At 36.6% G+C, this 22075-nt stretch overlaps 1 protein-coding gene across 2 annotated transcripts in view; it reads right to left on the minus strand.

Moving 5' to 3' along the window:
- RPS6KB1 (ribosomal protein S6 kinase B1) overlaps positions 1-22075 on the minus strand; it is a 35355-nt gene that overhangs the window by 7415 nt on the left and 5865 nt on the right. Inside the window, exons 2-12 of one of the 2 annotated variants that reach the window (XM_081109620.1) lie at positions 15131-15180; positions 14050-14170; positions 12422-12490; positions 7404-7443; positions 5399-5456; positions 3883-3983; positions 1812-1902; positions 1538-1628; positions 932-1039; positions 571-633; positions 313-390 (exon numbers count right to left, since the gene is read on the minus strand). In XM_081109620.1, coding sequence (XP_080965746.1) covers positions 313-390; positions 571-633; positions 932-1039; positions 1538-1628; positions 1812-1902; positions 3883-3983; positions 5399-5456; positions 7404-7443; positions 12422-12490; positions 14050-14170; positions 15131-15180 — 870 coding nt within the window. Of the gene's footprint in view, positions 1-312; positions 391-570; positions 634-931; positions 1040-1537; positions 1629-1811; positions 1903-3882; positions 3984-5398; positions 5457-7403; positions 7552-12421; positions 12491-14049; positions 14171-15130; positions 15181-22075 lie in introns of both variants that reach the window. The other variant, XM_081109619.1, reaches the window with a different exon arrangement.

Consider the following 22075-nt stretch of genomic DNA (forward strand, 5'->3'; position numbering starts at 1 on the left):
TTCCAGTCAAGGGGACATACCTCAGTTGCAGGCTCAATCCCCAGCCCTGGCACTGGTTGGGGTGCATGGGGGAGTCAACCAATTGATGTGTGTATGTGTGTCTCTCACATCAATGTTTCTCTCTCTCTCTCTCTCTCTCTCTCTCTCTCTCTCTCTCTCCCCCCCCACCCCCTCCTCTCTCTAAAAAATCAATGGAAAAATATCCTTGAGTGAGGATTGACAATAACAACAAAAAAATTGTTTGACTGCTCTGAGATTTTATTTTAAAAATGTGCCAGGTCCTTCAAATCATATGATTTCATGTATACATACCAACAGAGGTTTAAATGGGGGCTCCACCTTCCGAGCCAGCAATTCTTCCCAGTTAATATGTCTGAAGAATGGATGAGCCTAGAAAAGAAAGAGCAGAAAGAACAGTCAAGGGGAGCAGACTTCACTGGATTGACACTAACTGCTTGAACATACTGATCACAAAATAAGCAATACTTGTAAGCAACTACATACAACCTACACAAATACATAACATTAGCATTATCTTTCCCTCCAACCACCAAGCATGCCAGTCCCTACTTGAACTTCTCCAGCATCCCCAGGACCAGCTCCCAGACGAGAAGCAGCATTTCTTTTCAGCAGCTTTAGAGAGAAGGAAAAAACACTGATGAACTTAGTCAAACTGATTATTTTTTCTTTTCTTTTTTTTTGATTATTTTTTCTTTAGAGAATTTGCTTATCTATTTTGCCTTGGGAAAATAAATATTGTTTGGGATAAAAAGAAAATAAAACCTTTAAAAAAATTTATACTTTCCCTACAAAATCTATAGACTTTTTCATTCAATATCTGTGCATGATTCTTATTTAAAATGTATATTTAATTCTACTTAAATCCTAGTAGTTAAGGCTTATGATTTCAGTGCCTATTTAAGAACCCTACCTTTTTAAGCAGATCTCTGGCTTCTTGTGTGAGGTAGGGAGGCAAATTGAGTTTACATTTGAGGATTTTGTCAATTGTTTTCTTTCTATTCTCCCCAGTGAATGGTGGCTAAGAGTAGAAAAGAATGAGAAAAATTAGCATATAAAAAATAAAAATAACAGAATTATCCATTTCCTGAATTACTCAGTTATTCATAGAGGTCAGAAATGTATGAGGACTGTTAAAGACTGTAGTTTTTAAACAACAGGACAGAAGAAATAGCAATGTCCTGAAAGGAATAAGATTCCACCATTAACTTTGTGCGATAATGTAATTATTTATGTAATTTTATGCTTCACTTTCTCCATTTATAAAATAAGGGCCGTATCTATTTTACATCTATTTCAGAGGACATCCATGACATAGATCATTTAAATGAAAATGATTTACAAGTACAGGGGCCCATGTTACTTACTGCTAATAAAGCATTTTTTGTGCTAAATTTTAAAAAATAACTCCATTGGTAATATTTTCAAGGCATACAGGAAAGGTCTCTTGCTATAGTGATTTAATAATTACTCAGCACAGACAATATATAACACATGCAGCTTTTAACTGTGCACCTACTGCTCCAGTCAGCATGTCATACATTAATGCTCCCAGACTCCACCAATCCACAGCACGATTGTGGCCACTTCTCATCAAGATTTCAGGGGCCCTACAACAACAAAAAAATATACCCCCAAAATTCACCCACTTGCATATCATCTGAATAAGAGTTTCTAAAACAAAATATGAAGCCAAATGATGCTACAGAAAATTTAGCACACTACTACTTAAACCAGGTAAAAGATAGCTATTACCCCCAAACCAGTTATATTTCTTTCAACATGCAGCTCACATGTATTCTATTGTTCCACAAAATGTGTGTGTGACTGTTCCATCATGAATAGATTCTTTGCATAGTCCAAAGTCTGTTAGTTTCACATGACCTGCAAATGAAAGGTTATAGCATGGTTATTCTGAGAAATCTCGGGTTTAGATGGTGTTTAAACATCATATAAGATAATAATCTATCCTTCCATTTAACTTTTTCTGCTTTAATTTTTTGAAGTTATCAAGAACTACCAAGGTGCCATCCACAAAATGGGATGTTAACTCTAAGGTTAGGGTAGATTCATTTTTTGCCAATGATAATATCTATATAGCAAGGGTGGGGGGGAATAAAAGAGTGAAACGGCTTGTCTAAGGTACTAGCTTCACCTATATCTAGAATCCTCTACCATCCTGAGAAAGTAATTCCTGGGAAAACTTGAAGTCTGGTTTAAACACACAGACCTCATAAAGACATTCTGCACCTTTTAAACAAAGGCATGACTGGGCAATTCAGTTCATACTTCAAATATGTAGCTTCTATTACTGTGACTTGACAGCTTTTAAAATGGTCTCAGAAAGTCACTATAACAAATTAAATCATTCTGCCAATACACTACCAGTTCAGAAAAAGAAATAAAATTGCTACATGACATGGGACCATCATTTCAGATTCAGGCAAGTGATAAATTCACCACCTTACAAAGAATATTTTAGTTCAAGTTCAGCCTTACTGGACTGTCATAGATATCCAGTGGTTCAACCACCCCAGGGACCCTACTATTCCATATTTATTTCAGAAAAAATAAAAGGCATTGGCCTGTTGTTTCAAATGTAAATGTGTATTTTACTCTGACACAGAAGAAGTATGACCTTTCTTTTCACAGAACCACCTGACACACTCAAGCTTATGAATCAAAGAAGTAAACTATCACTTTCCTATTCTATCCTTTGCTTTATCATTCAGAATCAATATCCATGTGTGCAGAACTGGGAGGGAGGGAAATGTATATATTCCCATGTTGTACTTGGTTAAATATTGTGTATCTCCTTTAAAAAAAAAAAAAAAAAAAAAAAAAAGGAAAGGTACGAGTGTGGCTCAGTTGGTTGGAGCATCGTCTCATAACCAAAAGGTCATGGGTTCGATTCCCAGTCAGGGCACATGCCCAGGTTTCGGGTTTAATCTCCAGTTAGGGTGTGTATGAGAGGCAACTGGCCAATATTTCTCTTTCTCTCCCTTCTCTCTCTGAAAATTGGGGGGCGAGGCGGGAAGGAAGGTGGGAAGCACAATTTGAAACATTTATACAGGCATCAGTTGTCCATACACCATTTTCTGCCTAAGGATTTAAAACTGTTAACTACCTTGTGCTTCATTTTGTAGACATCTAAGGATCAGCAGCCCCCCAGATATCCTGGTTAGCTGGTTGCTCCTTTGGAGTGTGAGTGAACTGAATTGCCAAGTCTACCCAGCCCAGATTACTCTCACATAAACTAAACTGTCTGCAGCAGCATGTGGCTATAATCAAGGCCCTATAGCTGTACAGAATATTAATATCTGATTTTTATGTTTGTTGTTACAACTAATCAGCAAGAATAAACTGATACCTACTAAATATTTTATTTCCAAAGCTACATCAATTATTTTGGTTCAATTCTAAGCCTGTCCTTTTTTATAGCATTAATAAAAGTTATCATATAAAAGTACTGCTTCTAATAATTATGTATTTTCATCATTAGAGAAAACCCAATATGTAAAGTTAGATTCATTTTCCAATTTAAGGAATAAACTAAAATTTGTGTTTGGACTGGCTGTGGCGCACCACATTTTATGTAAGGATTTCTAAAAAATGATAAGCTATAAAGAGTAAGAATTAAAAAAATGTAGTATAGTGGCCAGTTATCCTCAACTCCCTTTAATCTCATCAACCATAAATACCTAAATATTTAAATCTCAGCAAGTATCATGATGTCATTTAAGTTCTGAGGGAAGAATGTATATAATAGACATGTGAATATGGGGCTTTGAAAATGACCATGACCTGTGTGGGAGGATTTTAAGATGGTTATTTACTATAGAATTGTTTACAGTATATCTCCACCTTGGTGATTAAGCATGATATTCTCCGGCTTCAAGTCTCTGTAGATGATCCCCTTTTGATGTAAATGCCCCAAAGCCATGGAAATTTCTGCCAAGTAAAAGCTGGAAACAAAAGTGATTTAATAAAAATTAAAAAGAGTAATCTACTCAAAGCAGTTTTATGTATGGAGCAAATAACCTTGGAAGAAATAGACATGCACCAAAGACCAAATTAGTGGCAGGAGGAATATCGGGGAAAGAGATGGCATAAGATGCTGCCAAAAGGCGTGAAGACATGTTTCACTTTTTTCGTGAAACTATATTTCATCATTAGAACATATGCTAAAATTGCTAAGAAATCCAGAATATGCCAAACTGTTACTGGTCATGTTTTGTTCTGTCTGTGTAGGAACTAGGCCAATAGTCATTCAGATCAAAGCAAATTTCTCCCACCCACCCCCAATTTTAAAATCCCATAGGAAATAAGAATTTTGCTATTCTCAAAGAGCAAATCTTAGTTTGAGAAGATACCTTATATATAACCTGATCCTTAGAAGCTCATTCATCCCTTACTTAATAAAGCTGCATATTTATACACAGTACATGCCCACAGTATCTGCCCTCCCTCTTGCCAGACAGCCCACAACTATAAACTGTGTGACACTCAAATTTATCTACCTCAAAAGAATAAAGGGCTGAGTCAACCCTGTCTGGATTCGAAAAGCACAAGGCACTGCAATACTGGCTGCATAACAATGTTGCAATCCTGCAGATTACTCCAGGATGGAGAGGGTGTGTCCTAGAGGACTGAGGCAGTTTCACAGCCAGCACGACCCCAAACAGCCTCCAACATGGCTCAGAGAGCCTCCTCCAAAAAAGGGCACTTCATCCCTAAGGCTCTTAAATGCAGCTTCTGTGTTAGAAAAGGCCTGAAATTAAACAATGGAATGCAGTTTGGTAATTAAGGTAGAAAAAACATTTAAGTGTTTTCTATTCAATTATTGTGTAGGATAAACTGATTTATTGTTACCCAGTACTATCATTTCACAAAAGAATGTGCACATTTTTAATCTGAAGCAGAAGAAATAGGAAGGTAGATCCCATCCTGGCCATAGAATCAATCCACAGATGATATGTGCAGGCTTATCGCCTGCCTAAGACTGCCCCTTGGGAACTGAAAAGTCTAAAAAAAGGTGGTGATTGCTGATACTTTCCATTGTTCCACACACAAAGTTTCACTGGAAAATCAAACTCACCCACAACCAAGGCAGGCAGCTTACCAATTCAAGGAAAGAAAGCCCCAGTGAGAATGGTTCTGTTAGGAACTGGTGTGAAGAGCGTTGCACCCAAGGCCTGAAGGCAAAGGAATGATGTGACCTCCAAAAGCTGCCCAGTCCCAAAGCTGCTTCTCCCCCTTTAAGTCCTGAGTGACTGAATGGCTCCCAAACAATTTATTGAGTCATTTAGCTGCCCACAGTGGGAATAAGGCTTTGCTTTAACATTACCTGAATCCATGCAACCGCAAAAATTTCACTTACCAGGCTGTGTCTTCCATAAATATTCCCTCTCTTTCTAACTGCATAAATAATTCTCCTCCTGTAAAGAAATAAAAAAGACATTAGAAATAAATCAATCTTTATTTCTAACCCACTTCTAATGAGAGGGTCTGTGCTTTCCTTTTAACCATAATTAAACATCAAGCGCCTTAAAAATAAGAAAGATTCTAAAAATTATAGTTTTAAAACTAAGACCTCAGAATCCCATTTTTAACAGTGTTCCCACTCTTATGTGAAATATGTAAGTTTCGGAATTCTAGGTTTTATATCTATGAACTTAAAAATTTTTATAGATTCCAGACCTGAGTTAAAAAAAAAAATCTTGATTAAAGCTTCTCTAACATTTTACCCATAAGTAGATAAATGTTAGTATATAATTAAAACCAACTTTTCAAATTAGCGAATGCCTCATAACTCTTAAATTAGACGAACCTGGCAGCAGCCTTCTAAAAAGCATGGCACGATTTGAGTATCAAAATAAGTGATAATAAAGGGTTATATCCCACTGAATAATCTTAGAATCCATGAGTCCACAGTGATATAAGTCAACAAACAGATAAATAAGTCTTAAATTAATTTTTTCAATGGAGGGGACAGGAAAGCTCTTCATTACAGCTGAATGCCAAATAACAAATGAAGTAGGCATGATGGAATAAGAAAAGTCACTTGACAACCATCAGAGTTAATTGTTTTAGGCAAGAATCAATGGATGCTAAAACCATATGTGAAAAGTTTGATGAGAGACAAGATATTTAAGTAACCTCAAAATATCTTCTCATGATACTTATTAAATACAAAGGGAAAACCTCACCAGGATAAAAACTGGCGGACACCACCTTATACATGTGATCAAAGTTAACATCAACAGTAATGGGACAAAAATATATATATCATGTACCTCCTGATCTGATACATGAAGAAGGAAACAATGTCACTTGGATGGTCCTCCCAAAAATGCATAACCTGAAACTAATCCTGAGGAAACATCAGATAAGCACAAATTGATGGAGTTTATAGAATAACTGGCCTGTACTTGTCAAAAATGTCAAGGTCATGAGAGACAAAGAAAGACTGAGGAACTGTTCCAGATTAGAGAAAACTGAGATATTACTGTATCAATGTTAATTTCCTATTTTTAATAATTTTAGTATAGTTATGTAAGATACTATTATTGATTTTAGAAAATATAAAGTATTTAGCAGCAAAGGGAAATCATGTCTACAACACTCTCTTAAATAGTTCAGAAAAGAACTATGTATATATGTATTCATGTATGTATATAGACATATATACACACACATATATACATATACATAGAGAGAAAGAGAAAGACACGGATGAAACAAAACATTGTGGTAAAATGATAACACTTGGGGAATTTAGGTGAAGGGTATGTGGGAAATGTACTATTCTTGCAAATTTTTGTGTAAATATGAAATTATGTCAAAATTAAGTTACAAGAGAAAACTGGCAAATGTCACAAAAAAGTTACTAAATTCTGCAGCTTTCTGTTCCATGTCACATGCTACTGGGAAATCTCTATTTTTTAGAAACCTCAAGTGTATTTGTTTGCTGTGATCTAGAAATGATACGTGGAGCAAGTAGTTTCTAGGAGGTGGTAAACCCTGGAAAATGTGGATAATTTCTAATCTAAATGCATAATTTATCAATAAGGCTACATTAACCCAAAATATTTTTGTTTTAAGACAAATTTCCAAAAATACTCAATATCTTAATCAATACTGTCAGTGAGTTTTCCACTTAATTTACAGATGGGAGGAAAAAAACTTATTCTTTAAAGTTTCCTTCATATTTGTCTGCAAAAAGAAACACCTGGTCACATCTGAATTCCTTATGTCAATGTATTCATCAATCTTAAGAGCTATTTGATCACATTGGGAAAAAGCATTTTTTCCATTGAAAAATGATGTTTTGACCCAGTTTCTGGAGCAAATGCAATTAATTACACCAAACTGCGTGTACTGACCGCTGAGATACTCAAGGATGAGGTAGAGTTTTCCACCAGTCTGAAAGGCATAAATTAAATCCACAATGAAGGGATGCTTTACTTCCTCCAGAATATTCCGTTCTGCTTTTGTATGAGCTGTATCTTTAGCATTTCTTACTATCATTGCCTAAAGGAAAAGAGATGATCTATAAGAACAAAACAGTAGACACTTGATTCTATAGTAAATGGAAAATCTAATTTGTGCTTTTCTTGCCAATATTAAACTATTAATTGTAGTTACCACTAGAAATTGAGATAGATGTAAATAGAAGACATATACTTCTTATATATATATCTGCACTGTTTGGATTTTTTGAAGTGAACATGTAAATGCAAACCTACAGATAATTTTTAAAAAATGTAAAAAGATTAAGCTTATTCATATATTCATTAACTGTTGAATGTCTACTATGCTCCAGGCTCTGTAATAAGAAAGCAGAACTAACAGAAGGAGTCTCTAGCTCACAGGAGCCCAAAGTCTCAGGGAAGAGAGATAAGTCAATGGAAGTAAGCATAAGGTGCTATGGGTCAACAGGGAAATTGAATTGCACCTGACCTGGCAAGAAGTCTTCCTTGAGGTGGTAGTACCTAAGCTGTATCATGAAAAGTTACTAAGACAAAATGTGGAGGATATAAAAAAGCATTCCCAGTGCAAAAGAGGCTTGACAGGACAAGATGTGTCTAGCAACTCTATAAGTAGTTCAGTATGGTTAGAAGTGGTTAGAGATTAGGTGGAAGATGGAGGCGGAGGCCAGGAAATAGAAGGCCTGGGCATCTAAGCAAACACACTTGAATCTTATCTTAGAGGCAGAGGAGAAATGTTAAGGTAAGGGAAATGAAAAGCACTTGCCTTTCAGAAAGACAGTTCTAGTAACAATGTTGAGTTCTACAGGAGAAATGAAATGAGAGCTGTTAGGAGGCCAGTACAGTAAACTAAGCAAGAACTCAGACCTGTAACTAAGAAAACGAAAGGTAAAAATTAAAAAAAGAAAGGGTAAAGATACATAATTAGCATTTGCTGACTATCTAGCTGTGAGAAGAAATCATGGTATCGTGGTTTCTATTTAAGTAATAGGATAGATAATGGTGTCATTTAATAATGTAGAATGGAAGGGAAGAAAAAAGTTTTGAGGAAAAATAATGCATTGTTTTGGACATGTTAAGTCTAAGTTCTAGGACTAAGTTCTGGTGCACCTCCAGCAACATGAAAAAGCATGTACAGAAGGTTATTAGTTGCAATATTATTTGTAAAAATGAACCATTAGAAACAACCCAAAAGCCCATGCATAAAATATTGGCTGAAAACCTATGGACTAGTTACACATTGTGTAAAAAAGCTATACAAAGAATGAAAACATCTCTATGAAAGCAAGGTGCAAAAGAGCATATATGGCATGACAGTTTACATTGTATGCTACCATTCTGTTTAAGAAAGGGGAAATCCTATATAATAAAAGGCTAATATGCAAATCAACCAAACAGCCAAATGACCGATCTCTATGACGCGCACTGACCACCAGGGGGCAGATGCTCAACGCAGCCTCTTCCACCTCTGCGGCAGCACTAAGGATGTCCGACTGATGGCTTAGGCCCGCTCCCCATGGGAAGCGGGCCTAAGCCATCAGTTGGACATCCCCCAAGGGCTCTTGGACTGTGAGAGGGCGCAGGCCGGGATGAAGGACCCCTCCCCCCCCGCCCCCGTGCGCGAGTGCACAAATTTCGTGCACCGGGCCTTTAGTAAGAAAAATATATATATGCTTATACCTGCAATTATAAAACATAACTAAGATAAACCAAAGCTAATGACAGTAGAAAGGTAGGAAAGGAAATGAGATATGCCTTGTGAGTAATGCCTTAATGGTTTTCTCATTCATTTTTTTTCTGACCTAAATCAAATATTACTATGATTATAAAATGGAGATTATGAATTCTGAACCATGTTAATGTTTTATACATTCCAAAAATAAAATTAAATCAACAAGAATTAGGGAGGGAAGTAAAAGTGAATACAACAGAAATACATATACTTAATCAAATGTTACATTAAAAAGCTTATCACATCTTCTCTCTTTCCCATTTTTTTAGGAAGGCAACCTAATTTTTGGTGGCCTTGTTTTGACAAGGGAAAAAAAAGCTTACCACAGTAGATAAAAAGGTATTTAAGTGATATGTGTGTGTGTGTGTGTGTATGTGTATAGCATAACAAAAATTGCAAAGAAATCTTTTTTTTCTTTTTCAATTACAGTTTACATTCAATATTATTTTGCATTACTTTCAAGTGTATAGCATAGTGGTTAGACAATCATACTTTACAAAGTATTCCTCTTGATATTTCCAGTACCCACCTGGCATCATACATAGTTATTACAGTTGGTCCAAAGGTTGTGGGTTATTGTTAAGCTGATTAACATAGTTATCACAATATTATTTATTATATAGTTCCTATGCTGTACTTAAGAAATCTTAAACCACATTTAGTGGGTTTGTAGTTGTTAGTAGTATTGGTATTCTCAAACTATTTGTATATATCATGCAACTGAGTAAATGAGTAAATTTATTAATACCATTAGGCATCTCACAATGGAAAAACGGAAATGTAAATATGGACTGAGGGCAGAAGAACCCTATGAAATTGGACTGGAATTAGGGATATCAATATGAAGCCATGATTTAAAACAATTAACCAATGTCATCCCAATAAATTCAATATCCTCGGGTAAGAATTAATAAAAACAAACACAAATCAGAAGGAAGAAACTCAAAGTCATCTTACCTAGAGATTTAGGAATTAAAACCCTGGGCTTAACCCTAGCAACCTCTTCTCTTACATTATTTTTCCTGTGAGCTTTCATGCACACCAAGAAAAGACTGGGACAGTATCTGGTTCTCTAGCTAGGGTTGGGGAAAGGAAAACCCTGAAAGTGGGAAGGAGTGGTAGCTAAGTGAAAGGAGAGGCAAGCAAGCTGTCTTAGGTGCCTGGGCCCAAAAAGGAAGCCTGACATTTAGCAGTAATTAAGTCTATGGATTTCCCAATACACCACACCCACCCACCAACAGTGGGGGAAAAAAACCACCTCTTCCTTTCATTACAGATACCAGTGCCAGAAACATACCTCACTCAAGATATAATTATGACTAATTATGGTCATCCCTGATTACCAGGCATGAATAAGCAACATGTCAAAAGGAATGAATTACTCTAAGAATTTTGACCAGGATTTCTTTTAACATTCCTAGAACAAGTATTATTATACTGTCTTTAATTCTACACCTAATATGGTTTACAGATTTTTAAAAAATCATTAATCTCAAATTATTTCAATGGGAAAGCCAGACAGCAGATTAATCCTGACTTGCTAATGTAGAAACTGATGTTTAGAATACCTAAATTGCTTCTTTAAAAAAATCACCAATACTATGTGGCCATAGCATGTTCCTCAGCTTTTAAGTTAAGAAGTTATTTATACCTTAAGTGAAAATCAAGAAGGTAGAAACCAAAGCATTAAAAACACTGTAATTGCCCTGGCCAGTTTTGCTCAGTGGCTAGAGCATTGGCCCGCAAACTGAAAGGTCCAGGTTCGATTCCAGTCAAGGGCACATATCTCGGTTGCAGGCTTGATCCCGGCCCTTGTAGGAGACAACCAATTAATGTGTATCTCTCATCATTGATGTTTCTATCTCTCTCCCTCTCCCTTCTTCTCTGAAATCAATTAAAAAAACAACAAAAAACTATACTTTTTTCAAAAAATAATTTTAATTATCTCTAAATAGTTTTCTACTAACCCTTGTTTTAAGACAGTGTGATCTTTTCAGAAATTAATCCCAAACAAAAAGAACAAGAAATGAAACACACATAATCCCTCTTCAATAGAACTAGGAAACATAAGTAACTCTACACCTCAAAAAAAGGCAGATAGGGAATAAAGCAATAGTACATGATTTGTAGAGTATATCAAACCTAAATGCCTGCCAAAGAGGAATAACTCAAAATAAGTTCATTCCATCAACAGAAACTAGCAGGGTTCAAAAATTAGAGGCAAAAATAAAAAGAAAGGGGGGGAAAAAAAATCAGTCATCCAAGACTGCAGCAGGCAGAAGGTGGAGGACTAAAAACAGGGAGATTATCTGAAAGTCTGTGTAAGGAACAGATACACCAACAAGGTTCCCATCCCCACACTAACCAGCCAGGAAACTACTCACTCAGAGGTGTACTTTCCAGAAAAAAAAAGAGTGAAGGGTCAGTAAGACTGGAGTGCTAAAGTAAAAATTACTTCAGTGCAAGTTTTAGTGTGGAAAAGTGAGATCTCCATCTCCTCTCTCTCATCTAGTTCCAGAATGCTTTTTGTAGACGAAAAAATAGAGGATCTTTCTCAGTACCAACTGATCCATACCAATGGATCTACAGACACTGATTTTGGAAGATATAGGACCCAGGAAACAAAGAATCCAACACTGAAGGAGTCAAGAGAATTCTAAGAATTATGGTAAAGGAAAAGTCCAATAATGACAATTATGCCTAAAAGCGATAGATTATCTAATAAGCATGACCACAGAATATTGGTCTCAAAGATTTTTTACAGAGTTGTTGAAAGGTATGAGAATATAATAGTAGATTCAATGAAAGTGAAGCAAAATGAGAGGGCAGGGCAAAGGGAGGATGGGGTTAAAAAAAAAAAAAAGAGTAAAACAGGAAGTCTGTACTATACATAATTCTAAAATGGATGCATTAAGTGATAACAGGATATGCTAAATTACTTAGAAATATGGAGACCAGAACAAAGAGATAAAAGAGTTACTTCAGAGGAGAATTGAAAGAGCTCTCCTTTCTACCCTCACCAAATAGAAAGAAAATAGTTATAATAATAATCAAACATATCTCACATTCTAAGAGGACTTAAAATTGTGTAAGAAATATTTACTGACTGAGAATTTTAGACCAAAATGTGGATATAGTAATTAAGAATATAGTCTGGGGGAAAGAGGAGGGAAGGTATCACCTTTTTAAGCACCTTCATGGCAAATATTTTTCCAGTATTTGCTCCTGTGACTTTTCGTACTTGAAAAACCTGTATAAAAAATAAAAGTGTTTGGGTGTTATTAAAGGCTAAACTATGCTAGCCACATTTCCTTAATTCCCATTTATAAGAAAAAAAAATGATACAATAGTTTATATCCTTATAAAAACTAGTATCAAGAAGGTCTGTGCAAAAAGGAGGTGCTAAAAGAGCAGACTATATTAAAGATTTAGTAGTGAAATCTGTTCCACAACATGGGACCTTCCTATTTGGTCTGCTGACATCTGGTGGCAAAGTTGAGCCGAAACCGGTTTGGCTCAGTGGATAGAGCGTCGGCCTGCGGACTGAAGGGTCCCAGGTTCGATTCCGGTCAAGGGCATGTACCTGGGTTGCGGGCACATCCCCAGTGGGGAGTGTGCAGGAGGCGGCTGGTCGATGTTTCTCTCTCATCGATGTTTCTAACTCTCTATCTCTCTCCTTTCCTCTCTGTAAAAACTCAATAAAATATATTTAAAAAAAAAAAAAAGTTGGGCAATGATCACCTAATGATGAGCCCTCCATGTTTATACATAAAATACAAGTTTGCTTAAAAAGCTATAATCAGGGTTCCCACAAGCATAATACCAAACTTAAAAAATTATAAAATATTTCATAAAGTTCTTCCAAGAATGTCACTGCTCTTGGTTCACATAAAACTATTTAATAATAGTTGACAGGAATTACTGTTTGCCTATCCCTTAAAATAGCTAGCTGTAAAACATTTTCATGCAACAGCTAAAATATGTGAGATTCAAAGTGCATGCGTTACATATTCAAGATGATTAGAACATATTAGAATGTGTCCTTAAACCTAAGAATATAATATACAAAGTCATGCTTTGCAAAAATTAACTCAACACAATAGCATAATTAGTTCTCAAGCTTTGATAGAGAATGGCTAGGTATAAACTGCCCTGGGCAGAACACAAAAAGATGAGGTCTTAAATTAGAAAGCCTTGAGCAAAACCTAAGAAGTTCTGTTCATTTTTCTTCTCCCTTCTTATATACTTCAACTTCTCTAACTCTTGCTCTAGATCAGGGGTGGGGACCATCCAGCCTACAGACCATATATGATCTGGCCCTGACAAGGCATCAGGGATGAGTTAATTAAATGTTTGGCCAAAAATAGCAGGATAATTTTAAGTTGATAATTTTGTATGGCCCACAAATGGTGTTATAAATATCCACATGGCCCTTGGCAGATACTATAAGAAAACCAATTCAGATTAACAGACAACAGTAACAGATATTGTACCAAGGCCTCTTGAAAGTAAGGAGTGATTTGTTTATTTTTCAAGAGAATACCTACAGAGTACCATTTAAAACCAAAGGAAGAAATGAATCCTCTAATAGATTTTGCTTGGCATAGTTGTCTATTTCAATTACGTGCCATGCTTTTACATGTGTGTTGGTAGGAAAACTACTGTACATCCCTCAAATAATACAGGGTTAAGTGATTATATCCTTTGTTGATAGCTAGCAAACAAAGACTGAAGAGGACTGCTGAAAAGAGGGTATAAAAAAATCAACCCAAGACAGACAACACCTCTCATTTCAAAAACACTTCCTACCTTTCCATAGCCCCCTTTACCAAGTACCCGAAGTAGCTCAAAACATTCTGGTCTGATTTTTTCTGGCCCTCTGTTCACACTAGTTTCTGAGATTTCAAATTTCTCACAATGTTCCATGCCACTGGGGAGAAAAGCAAAACCAAAAGAAAATTTGCAAAAAGTTAAGTTACTTTCAGCATATTGTTAGAAAGAGGAGAAAGAGAAATGTAACCCAATTTAGTAAAAGGGAAAAATACATGATAGTAAATTTAGTATCTGTGTTCTAAATAAACATGATTCAAAGACATGGTAGGTCAAGATTAGGGTGGCTTGATAAATTGCTTAGTTATCTGCTTGTTTACAAAATGTGCTGGCAAGTATTTTCACAAGCATCAAGTACCCCCAAACTAAGATAAATTAGAACAAGTTTATCAAACTGACAAAAGGAAAAAGTCTTCCAGTTATTCAAGTTTAGTTCATTCAAAATGTCTATTAAGGTCAGGCATTATCCAACCTCAATTGGCAGCTTCAGCAGAAAACCTGAGAACTTTCTAAAAATAACAATTAGTTCAAGTCTTTAGGCTACATAAATTCTTGCTAATACACTATAGCTACACATCTTTCCATATCTGCTATGAACATGATTTAAAGACTCCTCAGTTTCCCCTCAACCCAAGGGTTAGGGTACAGAGCAGATTAACCACCATGTCACTCCCCTAATGGAGCGTGCCTAAAAAGACTTTAGATTGCACAAATCTAGTTTGAATGGTGTATTACAAGCAAAGCAAGAACCATTTGACTTTTGGTGGCATTTCTCATAATTTTATTTTTCAGTAAGAAAAGGTGTTTCTCTATATTAAACGCAGACTCACATTCAATATACACTGAATCTGAATGATTATCTTTTTCTCAAAATCCATACATAATCTCAAAACCCTGGATATGTTACAATACTAATGCCAAACTCAATAAACTAAGTCTATATATATATGACTAGATATTTAAGAACAGTTCACTGGAATCACATGATGGCTATGAACTAGAGCTGATAAACCTACTTGTAAGAAAGACAGAACAATGAAATATTTTTATATAAACTTACAGTTCATATGGTCCAACTCCCCCATGGTCCATGCTTTCATTTAACTGACCCTGAAAAATATGTTAAAGTTTTAAAGATAAATCATCTCATACACATAAAATAAAAATATGTAATGCTTCACCCCATTACTGAAGGAGAATAAATTAAATAAACCTGACTAAAAATTCTCTATACTGTAATGGCAAATGTGGTCAAGATTAGGGTGGCTTAATAAATTGCTCACTTACCTACTTATTTACATAAAATTCTCTAAACTTTAATGACAAATGATAGACAAAATAAAGTACATGAACGGTCCCGGATTCAATTCCAGTCAAGGGCACATGCCATGGTTGCAGGCTTGATCCCAAGTGGGTGGCATGCAGGAGGCAGCAGATCAATGATTCTCTCACATGACTGATGTTTCTCTCTCTCTCCCTCTTCCTTCCATTCTAAGTCTGAGTTACTAAATCCAATATTTTATACAAAGTGCTATTCTGATACTCAAGACTAAGATAATTCTATGAGATAATACCTCTGTAATTACAACCTAAGCCTAAGGTAACCACAGCCAGTTGAAGATACTGCAGTGTACAATGTGGCTGATCAAATCAAAATAATTAAACACTCTCAAATTTTTAGGAGTCATTATTATTCTGATAATGGTATAAATAAATGCAAAATTTAATTAACCTTCTATACACTAGCAATGAATGATTCAAAAATAAAATTAAGGTACCTCCATTCACAATAGCATCAAAAGAATAAAGTATTTAAAATTTAACAAAATAAGTATAAGACTTGTACACTGGATAACTATAAAATATTACTGAAAGAAATTTTAAAAAGACTTAAATCAAAAGACATTCCATGTTCACGGATCAGATGGCTTAATATTGTTAAGATGGCAATAATACCCAAATTGACCTATGGATTCAACTCAATCTTATCCAAATCCTAGGTTCCTTTCTTGCAGAAATTGACAAGCTGATCCTAAAATGCACACAAAAAAAGCAAGGTAACCAAAACGGGCAAAACAATTTTGAAAAAGGAAAACAAAGTTGGAGGACTGACACTTCCTGATTTCAAAATGTACTACAAAGCAGCAGCAATCAAGACAATATGGTACTGGCATATCACAGACATACAGATCAATTAAATAGAACTGAGAGCCCAGAAATAAATCCCTACATTCATGGTCAACTGATTTTTTACAGAGATGCCAAGAAAATTCAATGGGGGAAAAAGCAGTCTTTCAATAAATGATGCTGGGACAATTGGATAACCACAAGCAAAAATTACTTTTGACCCCTATTCCACACGATACACCAAAATTAACTCAAAATAGATCACAGACCTAAATGTAAGAGCTAAAACTATAAAATTCTTAGAAGAAACCTAGGAGGAATTAATTTTCATGATCTTTGGGTAGATAATGATTTCTTAAAGACACATCTCCAAAAGAATGAATAATTAAAGAAAAAAATAAATAAAATACTTATTCAAAATTTAAAGCTCTTGTACTTCAAAAAGATACTATCAAGAAAGTGAAGCCCTGGCTGGTATGGCTCAGTTGGCTGAGCATCATCCTGTGCAGGAGTCACCAGATTCCTGGTCAGGGCACATGCCCAGGTTGCAGTCCTAATCTTCAGTAGGGGGAGTGCAGGAGGCAACCGGTAGGTGTTTTTCACACCCATGTTTCTCTTAATCTCTCTCTCTCTCTCTCTCTCTCTCTCTCTCTCTCTCTCATCAATAAAAACACATTTTAAGCGGGGGGGGGGGGGGGGGAGTGAGAAAAAGAAAACACCCCAATGAATAAGAATATATAAAGACCTTCCACAACTCAATACTAAAAAAACAGATAATGCAATTTTTTAAATTGGGTTAGGATCTGAATAGGTATTTCTCCAAAGAAGATATAAAAATGGCCAGTAAGCACATAAAAAGATGTTCAACATCATTAGCCATTATAAAAATGCCAACCATTAAACCACACTGAGGTACTAATTCATATCCACTAATTAAAAAGACAGAAAAATATTATGCTAAGCAAAATAAGCCAGTCAGAGAAAGACAAGTATCATATCTTCTCACTTATATGTGGAATCTAATGAACAAAATAAACTGATGAACAAAATAGATCCAGAGACATGGAAGCGTGGAATAGACTGACAAATGTGAGAGGGAAGGGTAGAGAGGGAGGACAAGAAGAGATTAATCAAAGAACTTCTTTGCATATATGTACAATCCATGGACATAGACAATATGCGGTGGACTTGGGGAGGGTGGGTACAGGGTGGATGAGGTCAATGGGGGGAAAGAGGAGGAAATATGCAATACTATAAAATATAAAGATAAATTTTTTAAAAAATAACAAGTATGGCAAAAATGTAGATAAGTTGGAACCCTCATACACTGCTGGCAAGTATGCAAAATCATACAACCACTTTGGAAAACAGTTAAGCAGTTTCTTCAAAAATTAAACATAGAGCTACCATATGATCCAGCAGAACTACCCTAATTATCTACTCAAGAGAAATGAAAATATATATTCCACAAAGACTTGGGTACAAATGTTCACAGGAGCATTATTCACAACAGCCAAAATTTGAAAACAACTCAAATGAACATCAATTGGTAAAATTAAAAAATAAAATGTGGTTGATCCATGTAACAGAATACTATTTGGCCTAAAAAGGAGTGAAGTACTGATACACGCTACTACATAGATGATCCTCAAAACATGTTAAATGAAAAAAAAGCCAGACACAAAAGGTCAATATTGCATGATTCCATTTATGTGGAATATATAGAAAAGGCAAATTTATAGAAATGGAAAGTAGACTAGTGGTTGCCTTACAATAAGGGTGGCAATGAGGAGTGACTGTAAATACGCCCAAAGTTTCTGTTTAGGGTGACAGAAATGTTCTAAAACTAAATTGTGGTGATGGTTGTACAACTCTATAAATACACTAAAAGTAACTGAATTGTAAGAATAAAAACTTGACAGCAGAAATTCAGTTATATTAATGTCAAAAATATAGCTTTAAAATGAGTACTCTTGAATATAGTCTGATTATGAATTCTTTCAATTTACACTAAAGGATATTGTTTAATTAAAAATAGGCTCTATAAAATTAGACATTTTTAGCCCAGCCTGTGTTGCTTAGTGGTTAGGCGTTGACCCATGAACCAGGAGGTCATGGTTCAATTCCCAGTCAGGGCACATACCTGGGTTGCTGGCTTGATCTCCAGTAGAGGGCATGCATGAGGCAGCCAATCAATGATTCTCTCTCATTGATATTTCTCTGTCTTTCTTCTCCCTCTCCCTCTCCCTCTCCCTTCCTCTCTCTGAAAATCATTTTTAAAAATACTTAAAAATAATTAGAAGTTTTAATTGAAAATTTTAGGATAATTCAGAAATTATTTAAGTGAACACATCTCCCTTTAAAGGCACCTGTACACCAAGCATGTTAAACTCACAGTCCACACTGAATATTTTTGCGACCCAGCCAATATAACAGTATGTAAGAAACATTTTAATAAAAATTTCATAACTTAATTTTTCAATATCCTGTTATACATAATTATTAATAACGAACTACGAAGTTCGCTAATGACTGATTACTATAATTGTGTTGCATTCATTTCCCTTATGCGCCTTACGCGCAGATGCACCATTTCTCTCCACTAATGTTAGTAGTGAATATTTTAGCCGATTGCCACATCATTAGTCCTAGACTGACTTGTTTGGTGTGCACAACAGGAAATATTTCGCTTTCTGAGAACAAGAAAAATAGGTTTGAGAAACCAAGATGGCAGCATAGGTAAACACCGGAAATTGCTGCCTCCCACAACAAATTCAAAAATACAACTAAAAGACAAAACGGACATCATCCAGAACTACAGGAAGGCTGGCTGAGTGGAAATTCTACAACTAGAAGGAAAGAGAAAAGCACACTGAGACTCAGAGGAGCTGTGGAGGTGGAGTGCAGAGGTACAGAGGCGCACGCAGCAAGGGCTGGCGACAGGACGCAGCTGTCTTTTTGAATCGGGAGGGAGTCACAAACCCCTGACTGCTCTGAACTCCAGTTCCAGGAAGTCTCTTGGGACCCGGACTCATGCGGGGAGAGACTGGACGGTCTGGCAGCGGCAGAACTCAGAACTCGAGGGCGGCTTTCTCTCGGAGGTGCTTGCAGCAATTACCGGGGCACTGAGACGCGGGGCCCCTTAGGGCAGGTCTGAGGATCAGCCATAGGTGCTTGCTCTGCCCTGTTGATCCCCTGAGACCCCGCCCCACCCAAGCTGAGGCAGAGGCTTTTGCATATGAATGACCTGGCCCTTTGCAATCTAAAATTACCTAACAAACTGCAGCTGGGCCAGACAGACCCAGAACTTCCAAGAGAAGGCCCAAGGCCCCACAGCAGCTTGCATTGCTTCACAGCTGGGCCTCATTTGGGCACCTCCAAACCCCAAACAAGGAAGGGGAATATGCAGATCTCTCCGTAGCTCCTGCTGGGTAGCCTCAGGCAGAGGATAAATTAGCACCTCCTTAGAGATCCAAGTGCTAGTGTACCCAGTGGTCAGAGTGGGACCATCCAGATTACAACTCCTCAGATCCATAAGAGACACACTCAGGGGGCAGACTCAGTGAGCACCAAAGCCCCACTGAAGCAAGTCTTGCCCCATAAGGGTGTCTCCAGCACATAAGTTCTCATACCGTAGACAGAGCTGATTCTCACAGCCAATTGGCCTGGAGGTCAATTCTTCCCAGTGATACCTACAACAATCAAGGCTTAACTACAACAAGACTGTGCACAAAGCTCACAAAGGGGTGCACCAAGAGTGTCCATCTCAGGTAATTGGGGAGGCTGAGCCACTGAGCCCCTATAGGACACCTAGCACACAAAGCCACTCTATCAACACAGGGAATCAGCCAAAATGCGGAGACAAAGAAACAGGACACAAATGACAGAAATGGAGGAAAGCAAACTACTAGATATAGAGTTCAAAACCACACTTTTAAGGTTTTTCAAGAACTTTCTAGAAACAGCCGATAAATTTAGTAAGACCCTCAAAAAGTCTGGTGAGACTGCCGATAAATGTAGTGAGATCCTCAAGAAATTTAGTGAGACCCTCGAGGTTATGAAAAAGGACCAACTACAAATTAAGCATACACTGACTGAAATGGAGGATATTATGCAGAGTTCCAACAGCAGACTAGAGGATCGCAAGAATCAAGTCAAAGATTTGAAACACGAGGAAACAAAAAACACCCAACCAGAAAAGCAAAATGAAAAAAGAATCCAAAAATACGAAGACAGTGTAAGGAGCCTCTGGGACAGCTTCAAGCGTACCAACATCAGAATTATAGGGGTGCCAGAAGATAAGAGAGAGCAAGATATTGAAAACCTATTTGAAGAAATAATGGCAGAAAACTTCCCCTACCTGGTGAAAGAAATAGACTTACAAGTCCAGGGAGCGCAGAGAACCCCAAACAAAAGGAATCCAAAGAGGACCACACCAAGACACATCATAATTAAAATGCCAAGAGCAAAAGACAAAGAGAGAATCTTAAAAGCAGCAAGAGAAAGACAGTCAGTTACCTACAAGGGAGTACCCATAAGATTGTCAGCTGATTTCTCAACAGAAACTTTGCAGGCCAGAAGGGAGTGGCAAGAAATATTCAACGTGATGAATGCCAAGAACCTACAACCAAGATTACTTTATCCAGCAAAGCTATCATTCAGAATTGAAGGTCAGATAAAGAGCTTCACAGATAAGAAAAAGCTAAAGGAGTTCATCACCACCAAACCAGTATTATATGAAATGATGAAAGGTATCCTTTAAGAAGAGGAAGAAGAAGAAAAAAGTAAAGATACAAATTATGAACAACAAATACACATCTATCAACAAGTGAATCTAAAAATCAAGTGAATAAATAATCTGATGAACAGAATAAACCGGTGATTATAATAGAATCAGGGGCATAGAAAGGGAGTGGACTGACTACTCTTGGGGGGGAAAGGGGTGAGGGGGATGCGGGAAGAGACTGGACAAAAATCGTGCACCTATGGATGAGGACAGTGGGGGGTGGGGGTGAGGGCGGAGGGGGGATGGGAACTGGGTGGAGGGGAGCTATGGGGGGGGGAGAGGAACAACTGTAATAATCTGAACAATAAAGATTTAATTTAAAAAAAAAGAAAAAGAAAAATAGGTTTATTTGCATTACACTTATTAATTTGTACAGTTATTCAGTGTCTGGTAAGTTAATGTTCAAGAAAAAAATATTAATTTTTATTAAAATGTTCTATTATTTTGTTAACGATTACTCATTTATTTCAGCCCTTTGTATTCAGCATGTCTGTATTGAAATAAACATACGTTTATATGAAAATTGAAACTTTTGTTTTTTTGTGGCCCACAGAAACTTAAACCTTGTTTATTTGGGCCGTGTTAGCCTTTGAGTTTGACATGCTTGCCATACACAGTCAAGATACACAAAGAAAACTGATAGTATTTTTACACAATGAATGCCAAAATGCCCAAAACAACACAGGTTTTTAGTCATAACTCGCTCATGGTGTGAACAAGTCAAGATGACATCTAACACCTAAGATGTATGTTTCATAATTAGACTGAAGCACATGGATGGGGCAATACCAAGAAAAAAATATTCTTGCAGTTTCAAGTTAATACAGTTTCGGGGAGGGTGGGGGTAGGCGCTGGCTATGGCTAAAAGTTTTTTTTTGCTTCTGTAGTTTCATATTATCACCTATAATGGCATCACTTTAAAGACAAAAGACTAATTTCTCTCAGCTACAGTAAAACCGATTATATAATGTTTTCTTTAATGTTAGTTTTTACTTAATTCTAAATTAAAGACCACAAAGTAGTTAACACTGAACCATGACTTAGAAGCCACTTAGAAATATATGCCCCGTGGCTGTGTTTCATTTCCGGAGC

The sequence above is a fragment of the Myotis nattereri genome (genome assembly GCF_964212035.1).
Source record: "Myotis nattereri genome assembly, chromosome: 16".
Lineage (NCBI taxonomy): Eukaryota > Metazoa > Chordata > Mammalia > Chiroptera > Vespertilionidae > Myotis > Myotis nattereri.